The 12,436-nt window shown below is 38.6% G+C and overlaps 1 protein-coding gene across 1 annotated transcript; it reads right to left on the bottom strand.

The window, feature by feature from the left end:
- Nucleotides 1–46: 46 nt before the first annotated feature.
- Nucleotides 47–12,424, bottom strand: UQCRC2 (ubiquinol-cytochrome c reductase core protein 2). Its single transcript, XM_074598719.1, has 14 exons — nt 12,214–12,424; nt 10,577–10,669; nt 10,300–10,449; nt 8,973–9,037; nt 7,920–7,976; nt 7,436–7,560; nt 5,875–5,972; nt 5,397–5,454; nt 5,135–5,230; nt 4,039–4,238; nt 3,689–3,769; nt 3,031–3,107; nt 1,130–1,283; nt 47–293 (listed from the first exon to the last, which is right to left on the bottom strand). The coding sequence occupies exons 1-14, from the start codon at nt 12,247–12,249 to the stop codon at nt 210–212; spliced, it is 1,374 nt and encodes a 457-aa protein (XP_074454820.1). The 5' UTR covers nt 12,250–12,424; the 3' UTR covers nt 47–209.
- Nucleotides 12,425–12,436: the final 12 nt, after the last annotated feature.

A 12,436-nucleotide genomic window follows, 5' to 3' on the forward strand; every position in this document is an offset into this window, starting at 1 on the left:
TATCAGTATTAGACACCATTTTCAGTGGAAAAAACTAAACACAAAATGTATGAACTCAGCACTTTATTTGATGAGTGCAAGCCCACAATTACTCCAGATTAAATTTCTGAAAGAAATGAATTCATAAATAACAAGTTAGTAGTAATTTATTTAGAACATAGGTGACTTTGAGCTCAGGTCCATCTTGAATCCGCATCCCAGTTTTGCTTTTACAACTCATCAAGAAAAGGAGTATTTCCCAAATCCCCACTAGCTGCCATTGATTTCTTCCCATTGACAAACTTCTTTGCAGCCTGAAAATAAATCAGAAATATGGATATAAGGAAATATTCACTACAACACAGTTTATCTTGCTGCTCATAGCCTCAGCTTCAAGTTACTAAAACAAACGAGTCCCAACAATACTATAGTACATGACATAAATAATTTTCCTTTTGCTGTCTAAACTTCCTTACTTCTAATCCAGTTCCTTGTTACTTTATAATCTAAACAGAAACGTCAGAATGACAGTCAGATATAAAAGGCATAAATTCTTTGAAAATGGTTATTCCTAGAATAATTATTAGACCACAAGATACAGTGGATCTCTCCTTACTACTAAATCTATTGCTAGTTGCTACTGCAACACAAATTACTGGTGACTGTGAAAAAACAAGTTTTCTATGTTAGAATTTCTCTTACTGATGGATTTCTGTATGAAGTTTGCTTCAAGTATAAGTAACGTGATAATTCGGAAGAGCAATGCAGTTATGTTAATTTATCATTACGCACACTAAATATTCTAGACTCAAGAATCCTAAAAGCCTTGACACACAAGTGCCTGCACTGTAACTAATATCAACTTTTCCATGAATACTAACTGGTGGTTTTGGTAAATTTAAGTAAAGTGGACAAGAATTTCACATACTCAGCTATACTAGTTTTCCAGTGTAAAGGATTAAAGGGTCTTCTGTTAATAAAGTAAGTGAAGACATCAAAAGATAGCCAGCTAGGATTTGTGAGTGAGTTGCTTTTTTTGAAGATAGTATACGTGTGTGTTTACAAACATGCACAAATGAGCACCAGTTTTGTACAAAAACAACCTTACACTGTGATTAAGGAACACCTGTAGATGCCGACACATACTTACATTCACAACATCAGCAGTGGCTACAGAGTCGATTTTTTGAGCAACAACAGATGGTGATGTGTGTGTGCCAGAAACCAGTGACTCGGAGCCAATTTCATTCAGTAACCCTTCTGCAGTCTCCACTGACATCAAATAGGTGGCTTTCAGCTGATTTCTGCCATCAAACAAAGCATTAAGGCTGAGTGAGCATCTAAGTCCTGTTATTACCTTTCCCACCGCCCCTGTAAGTACAATGAGTTTTTGGTACTTTTTAAGTTTTCAAGATTCCTCTCCATTTTGAAGTATTTTCAAGTATGGAAGGGTTCTGTAGTTAGAGAAGAGGCACCACAAATAGACTAAGCATGACAATGACAGGGTACTTGAACACCTACCCTACTGCCTTGGAATGATCAGCCACCCTGCACAGTCAGACGATCTCTAGTTCAGAATTTGTTTCTGTTTGAAGTAACTAATGCAGGTAACCCCAGGAATTAGACAAGCTAATCTATCAAGTTTAAAGATTAGGTTTAAAATTTATTCCAGTTTCTAATCAAGAACAGATGTATGCAGAGCAATTTTGTCGTAAGCAACAAAGAAGCAATGAATGTAAATGGTTAGGCTCCTTGTGCAATAAATAGTTCCGTGTTCTGTTAAAAGACAGCAAGTTTATACTGCTTCTTCTTTTTCACGCAGCCTCATTGCTACGTATGAAAGTCTTATTTTTATAAGCTATTCTTTTATTATTTTTTAAAAGTCAAGATGGTAAAAAATGGCTTATTCCAATAGATTATGACTAAATAGCTTAGTATTTCTGACTGCATTGCAAGATTCTGCAAATATCACTGACCTTGAATTTGTTTTTTGAGGTTTTTCTTTTTTTTGGGTCACTAAAGCAAAAAGGGCATTATAGAAAATACATGAAACCATTCCAGAAGGGAAACGCGGAAAAAAAAAAAACAAACCACAGCACTGTGTGTAACACCCTCATACTAGGCAGCTTTGTTACAAAAAAAAAAAACAACCCCCAAACAGCACAAAACGAAACAAACTCACAACACAAAACTAATAATGCCAAATATAAAGGTCCAGAATTCACCATTTAGCTACTAGTGACTAAGGCAGAGCCAATCATGTCTAGGTTATCATGTTTTGTGTAATCAAGCTTTATGTGGAGTCTTGTAAGTATTTTACGTATACAACAGACTATTTTAATTTTGCTACTTGAGTAAATTTGTATTATATTGTTGTATTGCACAACTAGAGTTTCAGAGGCTCAATGCAGTTTAACACTGCTTTGAGACCAATCACCAACTAATGTGCACGACCCTTTATAAATTAGAAACCCTCAAACTTTGTTGGTATTACTGCATCTCTAATAGAAATTTTACCCGTTTCAAATATTCCTAGGGGCATGTATTTCAAGCACTTGGGATGTAACATAACTAATTCAGTGCTTTACACTTGCAGACCTTCATTACTACTATTCTTTGAAGATGCTGAAAATGGCTTGATGTAATTGTTTTGGGAATTGCTGCAGTGCAACTGTAAAGGGAATTACCTAAATAATGCAATTTAGGATTCCAATTTGAATATGTCTTAATACTACACAGTATGATTAAAATGACAGCATCTGCTGATACTTGCTAATTCCTTACATTGAAAAGAGTTTTCAGAAAACATTAACACTTGTCTAACAAGTTTCTATTAGGAAATACCACTAGCAGAGAATCAGTGCAGCTTTGAAAAAAAGCGTATTGACAGTGCTTCAGTTTAATGCAGGAAAGCCAGCAGTTCCCCATGGAAATAATTACAGGACAACGATAAACTCTGCTGTATGGAATAGTCTTAAGTGTTTGACAAGTAGCTACATGTTAAGAAACTTCTCTTTACAACACACATCACTTTTGTCTTTGCACACTTACTTTGCCTTTTTGACATCGTCATCGGTGATGCTACCCTGAGCAACTGCCTTTATCTGGTTCAAAGCAGCTTTAATTACCTGAGGAAAATTAAATCATTTAAGACTTCTTCCCACATTAAATTTCAACATGTTCTTTCTTATTATCTGACAGAAACTTCAGGGGAGAGCAGTTTGAGAGTGCCAGGATTGTCTGCCTGAACTGAATTCTGAACAGCTTTATAAAAAAACTAAAAACACTGTAATAAATGCCAAAGTGAGACACAACAAACAGTGCGGATTTAAATGGCATCATCACATTAATTAGTATGGTCTCACCATTTTTCATGAGAGTATTCAGTTCTGCCAGCTTCAAGAGCCAGCACATCCCTCACGCTATGCCTAGGCTTATACACGTAAATCAGCAGTTACAGTCAGCAATTCAAGGTATTTTACTAGCTCTAGTTTGTATTAGGTATTTGTACTTCCCAGAAAGCAAGTCTCATTCCCAACTTACAGAGCTATGTCATAACCGAACATGCAGCATTCTTATAAAAGAAACCAGATGAATTGACTCTTCTAGATGAATCAACTTTTTTTTAGATTAATTAGTCACAATCTCAAATCAAAACACTAGTTTGTGGGTTATGTTTTTAATACTTAAGTTCTAATCAGCAACTCACCTCCCCAGCATTTGGAGCCTGGGATATGGTATAAACCCCAAAGAGCCCAGAATCGGAGTAATTAACATTAAATGCGGAAGCCTGCAAAACAAACATCACCAGCAACTGTTTCAAGTATCAGAACAGCTCAGCATGAAGCACAGGAAAACTACTAGGATCTAAAATACTGTAATTCAGGAAGCTAAACTCCCACCATGCAGAGGAAAGATCAGATTGGAAGGCCTTCTCTGAAATATTGTTAACTTGTGCAAGAATGAACTAACTGAGATCCTAACTGGAGGTAGTAATCTCTCAAAGGGTAACATGCATTTTACTTAAAATACTAGAGTACAGCATCCCTTTGAACTTACATCAAATGGCTGGGTAGTTGCTTTAGCAATACCCTGGGACAATTTGCTGGTAACATTGCTTCCCCTCTTGATAAGGGGTCCAGCACCTAAAACATGCTGGAGAACACTGAACGCGTTTGCTTCTTCACTTCCAACAGCAGCTCCTTCTGTTACGATAGCAGCATGGACAAGGCTATCACCATTCTGCTCTCTGATTTCTCCTAAAAATACAGTAACAGAATAAAAGGTAATGCAGTGTTCTGTTAGAAATTACTGTACATTCAGAGGTATGGAAAGGAAACATTTCTAGCCGGGAGTTAGCTTCAGAGAGGACCCAGGCTGTGAAGTTACTGCATGTCCACTCAGGAAGACAGCAAGAAGCTATTAATAGGCTGTAGGTCATTTTAATAAGACCTTCACGTTCAAAAATTTTCTTGCAATCACAAAACCAAGTACCTTACTATGCCTTATTTGACCATAAAACCATAAAACAATAAATGATGATAAAACTCAGTAAGTCTCCAGGCAACAAATATCCAGAAAAGTAGCATACCTTCTGTTCATAGTAATATTTATCCTGTTTTATAGAAACTGAAGTTATTCCAGTCAAATATTAAATGTTGGAAACTTTTTTCCCCCATCTATTTACAGAGTGATCCGATACGCCAATTAAAGAATAACTATTGGTATTAGTACAAGATACTGCTCTGAAAGAGCTAAGCATTGCTTTGTTTTTAATGAAAGACTTATGACATTGTAACAGATCTTCCCTAAAAAGAAAGCCTACCACCACTTCTAGATAGTCCATACTCTATTCTTAAGGAAATCTTCCCAAAAATGCCAAAAGAAACCATATACCAGCTTGCTTTTCACTTTATGGAATAAATGATCTTGCAGGTAAAGCTTTGTTGGACGTATGAGTTCAGTTTTATCCCAGAAGTTTCCATGGTGGGGAGTAAGCCTCTGCTTATTTAGATGGGAGATGCCTCTGAACTGTCACTTTCCATGTACAGCATTTAGTACAACTGTACAGTTTTCAGTTGCAAATTTTAGTAATAGTATATTTATAATAAACAGAAAATCAGTCATTCAGAACAAATACAAGAAACATACTTACCCCCTCGATAGACAGCCTTTGCACTTGAAATACCAGCTCCACTTCGGATATTTAGAAAGTGCTCTGCAACTTGCTTTAAGTCAGAGTGCTTTACACCTGCAATACAATAGTTTATTCCAAGTAACATAATGGCACTGAAAAGCTACAGCAGTTACATAAAAGTGTTTTAAGTGTACTGTAACATTTTACTTCTACAGAGAACTCAAACCTCTACAGTAATTTTCCCTTATGAATTGCAGCATCCATTAAAGAACATACATACCTATTCCTACAAGAGCCATTCTCGCACTGGTGAAATTGTTCTGTACAAAATGGTGAAGCTGCAACAGCAAATTCATGTTAGGGTATTTTGTATAAAGAACGGCAAATGTGTTTCTGACATCCACTGTTCAGCCTTATACTTCTTAACGCAGCAAACTCCAATGCTTCCAAAAGGAACTGTCTACAGAATAGCATTTTACGGATTCTTCAGTGACAACTACAAAACCCTTTTATACAAGAAGACTTGCATTTCATTGACAGTCTTCCTATCAACAAAAACCCACTGACATCAACCACCTCTCTAAACGTGAACGTGAGTTCTATATCCAGTAGTAAAAGCTGCATAGAAACAAATTATTTTAATATGATACTAATATGATAGTAAATACTGACTGTATATTTATAAATTTATTTTCTCTCTCATCTAGCCTTGATAAAGAAACTGAAACAGATTTATAACACAACACAAACAAACGTACCTGCTCAGAAGTAATTTTTCCAATTGTGTAATCTGGACAATATAAGGGGTTTGCCAGAGCATTCTTATAAGCTGCAGCATGCAAGTTTTCCAGCACTCCTAAGAGGAACAAAGTTTCAGCAATGACGGTTAATGTAAGAGCCACTTCTAACAAAGATATGATTATGAATGAAACTAAATGTTACCCCAGTGAAACAGAGCTGTAGTCCACTTGAAGGACTACAAAATCTGCAAAAGCAGGTCTGGAATAATCCAATACACATAGAAGTTTCATCCAAATCCTTAGGCAACAGAATCTGGTCTGAGGGCTTCTATTCTTTTGTAACTTATTTAAAAAAAAAAAAATCTAATAACTTGCATATGCTCAAGACTTTTTGGCCTCAACAGCAAGCTATAAATGCAGTCACTGTGTGGGAGAGGGGGAGCAGTAGAAAACAACAACAAGCCCCAACATCCTTTTAATTAGTTTCAGAATCATCATCTTTACTGTATGCACCCCTTCTTGAGCTTGAGAAAGAACAGGCTGTTTATAATACTATTTGTAGCTTTGTGTGATATCTCATCTCCCTCCCTATTCTGGTGAAGGATGCCAGTGTCTTCAATTCCCTTCTCATTAGTTTTTTCTTGCATCCAATAGCATTCTACTCATTCCTGTTTGATAGTCTCAAAATATTCTCAAGAGAAAGATGACACTCATTTCTTCATAGTTCTGATTCTGAACATAACTGTAACTGAAAATATGAAATTACTAAGAAACCAACCTGTAGTTGACACAAGTTTAAAAAACAAAGATTGTTCTTGATTCTGATTTAAAAAAATATTAGTGCTTCAATATAAGCCAAAGATTTTACAAAGCCCAACATTGCAGTGTCACCTTTAATGGGTTATGAAGGTGAGCACGCTTCACAGAGTAGCATAAATGATGTTTATCGTGCAGAACTACCTGGGTGAACTTGGATGATTGGAGTTAACTAACACAAGATATACTGGAATAGGCTTGATTTGGCTGAGGCTTTGTGGGTTTTTGTTGGTTTTTTGTTTGTTTTTAAATCCAGAAACCTAAATTTATAAACCTAAAACTGGAATCCATTTTCAGTGTAATGAAAATACATATTATTTTACACCAAAATAACCATACAAATTCAAGAAGTCTTTTGTAGAATACTGTTTCCACATCGATGAGTAATACCTAAATATTGTTCTCAGAACACAAGCTGCTGCAAATATATTGCCAACAACAATCATGAATTGCATGTTCTTTGGTTGTACTTCAAAAAAATTAAAAAGGTAAAATGAAAGCTGTCAAGGAGAATGGTGTAAGCTGTTTTCAGCACAGTATTTGCTAAACATTGTTATGGACAGGCTGGAAAAACATCTGGATTTATAAAAAAAAAGTTCCAAAGTTCCGTAACAACAGAAAGACCATACCTATTAACAGGAAAAAGCTGAAAAATGAAATGGTCATGTGACAGAGCAAAAGGGAAACTGTTTTTTTTTCCAAGGTTTTTAATTTTGAAGAAACTCCCATGAAGCACATGCAGCAGATCAGAAAACACACTTACCAACTTGAGGATTCTGAAATGCGATTGCTTTGTCAACTTTTAATCGTGGCTGAAGATCAGCTACTTCCCATGGTCTGAACTCTGATGCCGTGGTAACATTAAGAAGGTACTCCATTACTGTGTCGCTAGGTAAAAAAAGTAACAGAGGCATTAAATGCAACAGAAGTATCATGTATTTCTTTTGAAGTTCAAAGCAATTTAAACTAATCTGTAAGCAACACACTAACAACAAAATATATCACTTGAGCCAGAGTAGTTATGAGCACTGCTGTAGACAGTATAAGAATTCAACTTCAATTCCATAGTATTTGTATGCTCAGTAACATGATACAGAAGCTGAAGATTAATACAGTAATTTATTGGTTAACTTCAGGCATGAAAATAGGTATTACTCCTACCCTGTAAAATGATAGGTCTCTACTTTACTACAGAACAGTTTGTAAAGAAAGCAATAATTCAGTTTACAGCATATCTAAATACCTACACGTAGTCACGCAGGCATTCAACAGAGTAAGTCATTTTCTCTCTTGTTGAGTACACACTAAATGAGAAAAAAAATACAAAATCCATTTCAGCAGAGAACATAGAATTAGATTTTCACACATATTCCCCATTGATTGAATTCGTCAGCAAGATATTGACTGGAATACCCAGCTAACCTTAAATCTGCTTGAGATGACTGCTTAAAGGAGTGATAATACACACACAACAGAAACAGACATAACTAAAACTCCTATCTTAAGTATTCAAGTAATAACAAGTGTATTGTGACCATCAGAATTTAAGACACCCTGATAATTCAAGGTAAAACAACAAAAAAGACTGAATAGCAAAACTTGAATAATAGTGTGTGTATGTATTAAACAAGCCAATTTAGAAATTATTCTGTTTGGGCAGAAAACATAGTTGGTCTTTTCCACTTGCTTCAACATATTTGTGATTAACAGGAACAAAGAAAGGGTAGAGTCTTAAATCATACAAAACACTGCTTTTAACCAAATTCTATATAAAACAATCTTATTGGACTATTTCAAGATATATTGCAACAAAGCAGGTACAGTGAGATCCCTCTTCTATTTCTCTTAGGCTTGTTTTCTAGGCTTTAAACTCTCAAATCATGAAAGCCAACTACTGTCTGAATTGTTCCCAAAATTGCAGTGTGATCAGCGCTATCCATTCACAAAAGATGGAGGAAAAAAAAAAAAAATTCTGACTTCAGGAAGTTTAATCTCAAAGCCTGAAAAGGCAGAAAGAACATTAAGCTTTCTGGACAAATTACGTTTCTTCCAGGTACACAACATTTATATTTTGTTAACTGAAAGGTGTTTGTAAAATACCAGTCATGGGTACACTCTTGAACCTTAATAGAACAAGAAGTACAAAAGACGTTCCTTGTCAATGTTCACTATTCAAATACCCTCACCACGCTGAGCTTATCCGCCTACATATAGCTATGCTTACTGTTTTAAGTTTCCTTTAGTCATACAGCTTGTTTGTGTTTTACCAAGACAGATTATCTTTGTATGTGGTTACAAACCTTAGGCTACCCCCAACAGCTTCAATGCCACGAGTAATCCGGAAAGAAGATGCTCCTTTAGTAGTCTATTTAAAGGAAAAAAAAAAAAAAAAAAAAAAAAAAGGAAAAAGGGCAAATTAAAATTCCAGCTATTTTAAGAACAGATTTGCCTGAGGTTGTTCAGTGCTCAGGCAAAACTGAAACAAGTATCTGTTTATTCATTTATACAGAAGTCATTTTGAAAAGTTGAGCCAGCTTACTGCATCCCTACTCCCAGTCATTTCTGTCGTCCTCTCTGATTTTCCACCATAATTGCGCACATATTTGCTCACCAGCCCCATTCTAGAATGATCCCGGTTTGCTTGAACATTTAATAGGATTCTTTGAATTTGATAAGCTTGACAAAACCAGGGCAAGGAATCCATATACACACTATTACGCTGACAGCTCTCTGGGGAAAGCAACATTGGGCAGCAGTTGGGAAGGAGGTAATAAGCAGCTGGGATGTTGTGGGCGTTTTTTTCCTGCCTGAAACTGATGTGGATTAAGCCCATGCAACAGCAGTCAAAAGCATGTCAGTGGCACTGGATGGCTCTAACTGTCACAGCCTGGCTGGTGCATGAGAGAGGCCATGTTTCCATCTGCAGCTACAGCCTGACAGCGATGGAGATAAACAGGAAAAATGGGAACAGCCACAGTGGGTCAAGCCCATGGGACTTCTAGCCCAACGTCCTGTACCTGACAGCAGCAACAGACGAGGCTATTTAAATATAACATCCCACAACCCATTCAATGGTATTCCTGCAATACCTACAGGAGTTACTCCTATTAGCAACTGTTTAACGACCTGCTATCAATGAGTTTGTCTGATTCTTTTTTGAACCCGCTGATACATATCTGCCTCCACAGCATCTTGTATAACTGAAGCTAGCCATAAAAGACGAAGGGAAAACAAGGAGCATAAAATATCTTGTCAGCAGTAGTAAGAAAAACTATTCAGAAATATTACACGCACAAAATTGAGTTTGTATCAGCCACCCAAATTAACTTTTACTGCAGCTTAAATAACATGGATTATGTGCATAGCTTCATATAGATATATTTTATATGTGTATACTTTAAGACACCACCGGAGAGCATAACTCTAAATAAATATCACTGTTTGTCTTCCAGAAAGTAATGTAGTTTCTTCTGCACTTGAACCAGATAACCAAGAATCAATGTACGTTGTTTTCTACATTATAAGATCTCTTACATTAAGTTTTACCATATTGTTTCTCTTTGCAATCATAAACCTTCCACCATCTCATCTACTGCCAACATAATAACAAAGAGAATAAACACCTACCAAATTAGATGCAAGACGAAGCAAGTGAGCAGTTCCCAAGTTACTAGCGGTTTCATATCTGCTGCCTGCTTTAATAAACACACCAATTCTTGAAGCTGGACAAAAATTTTCCAGAGACGCAATAATTAAGCCATTTGGTAGTTTTGTTATCTGTATTAAAAAAAGAAAAAATTTAGTTAAGTCATCCACTGGAAGTACTGTCACGAGCTGTGCTTTGATTGAGCTTTAAAAGATAAATAAAAAGGAGAAAGAAAAAAATACCAGTATTCATACTGACCTCAAGATCCTCAGACTCTGGAGATAACTTCACTCGTTCTGCAGTTGCTGAGCTTGCAACTTTAGGAGCAACCTTAAGTGAGTAAAGTCTCTTCTACAGGAGAAAGCATAAGAGAATGGATTTCCTGAATTAGTTCATCACATACTCCATTACATAGTGAAAAAGCAACTAATTTAAAGCCGAAAGACAAGGAGCAACTTCCAGCTCCAAAGTAAAAACGGTGATTCCCTTCTAATTCCTCTCATCGTTTTTTACATCACTGTTGGAACCTATGCAATGACTTACATGAGGTCTCTGAAGTTCAAGAAATAGCACTGTAAAAAAGCTTCCCCCCCCCTCCCCTTTGCGGTTGTACAGTGGACTATATAGTCTGTAGGACCAACGTATAGCAATTAACAAACAGCTACGGCAATCCACATATGCAGAACACAGCTTTGGAGATAACTTTCTAATTTATCAGATCTAAGCAGTTCAACTCCTAAAGAGTCACCTCTGAGAACACCAACCTGTCTACACTGACTGCTGCACACAAAGAGGACACCTATGCAAGTCCCCAAACTGCACAGTTAATAACCAGAAATAGGCCTTCAAATTGAAGAGGTGAACATTGCAAGAGCCTTCCTTTCCATAGCTGGCAACAGAAATGACAAGATTATTGATTTTTTAATCTAAAATGTTATTCCTTTCCACCTTTTTGGAAGTTTTTTATACTTGCCAAATAAATTTATTTATTACTCTTCGTATTAAAAAAGTAACTTCATTCCCATACATCTCAAAGCAAAAAACGAGTGACAGAAACACCACTGCATTCAGTAGTAGGGATACCAATGACATAATTCCCCTTGATTTGCCACAGACTCCGTTCAATGTATCAGTCTAGGAAAAACTCCTTTCTTCCACCACCACTAATATAAGACACCTAATTTTAACCTTTAAGCCTCCTTATTTATGAATTTCTACTGCATGTCTAAAGCTGACTTATAAACATACTGTGACTCAGAAGACACCATCCCACTCGAGAGAGCATTTCCAGCAGAAACCTAACGCAAACTATATTCCAGCTGTCCGCCGACTCACGGAGCTTTTTAGCAGCAGAACAAGCCCTCTGCCCCCTCCACGGCCCCGGGCAAGCCGAGCCCCGCTTGCCAAGGGCACCACGTTGCCACAAGCAGCTAAAGTCTCCCCAGCGATAAAGGACCCCCTGGGAGATCGCTCCTCCCCTCTCCAGCCGTACAGGCAGACCTGCCTCGTCGGCCGCTGCCGGGAGGGGCCTCATGGAAGCCCCCGGGGAGCCTCTCGCCCCGGCAGGAGCTCGCAGACGCGGAGCTGCGCCCAGGCCGCCCCGGGCCCGGCCCGCGGCCTGTCTGACCTTCAGCCCCATAGCCCCGCTCCGCCGTCCGCCCGGCCGGCTCGACCCCGGCCCTGGCCCCCACTCATGCCCCTCGCTGACAGCCCCACAGGCACGAACACAGCCCACGCGCTCGCCCGCCCGCCCACCGCTGCCCCACAGCCCGGCTCGCCGCCTCGGGACTGGCCGAGGTCAGGCTCGCCCGCAGCCGCCGGGACCCAGACAACTGCTGCCGCCGCTGTTCTGTGCCTCTCCCCCACCACACACGACGCTTCTGGGTCGCACTCACCGAGAGGGAGCGCGCAACCACCGGGAACCCCTTCATCCTTCGGCGCCCCTCAGCTCGGCCCTACTGAGGAGAACAAGATGGCTGCCCCGCAGGAAGACTCTGCCTTCCCGGCACGCCCTGCGCCGCGTTCACTGTCTAGCGAGGGAATGCCCAGACTCCACTGCCCGCGCTTCGGATCACCCCCTGAGGGGAGAGCGACACCTCGCGGGCTGCCGGGGCGGCT

The sequence above is a fragment of the Larus michahellis genome, chromosome 8, assembly GCF_964199755.1.
Source record: "Larus michahellis chromosome 8, bLarMic1.1, whole genome shotgun sequence".
In the NCBI taxonomy this organism is placed as follows: Eukaryota; Metazoa; Chordata; class Aves; order Charadriiformes; family Laridae; genus Larus; species Larus michahellis.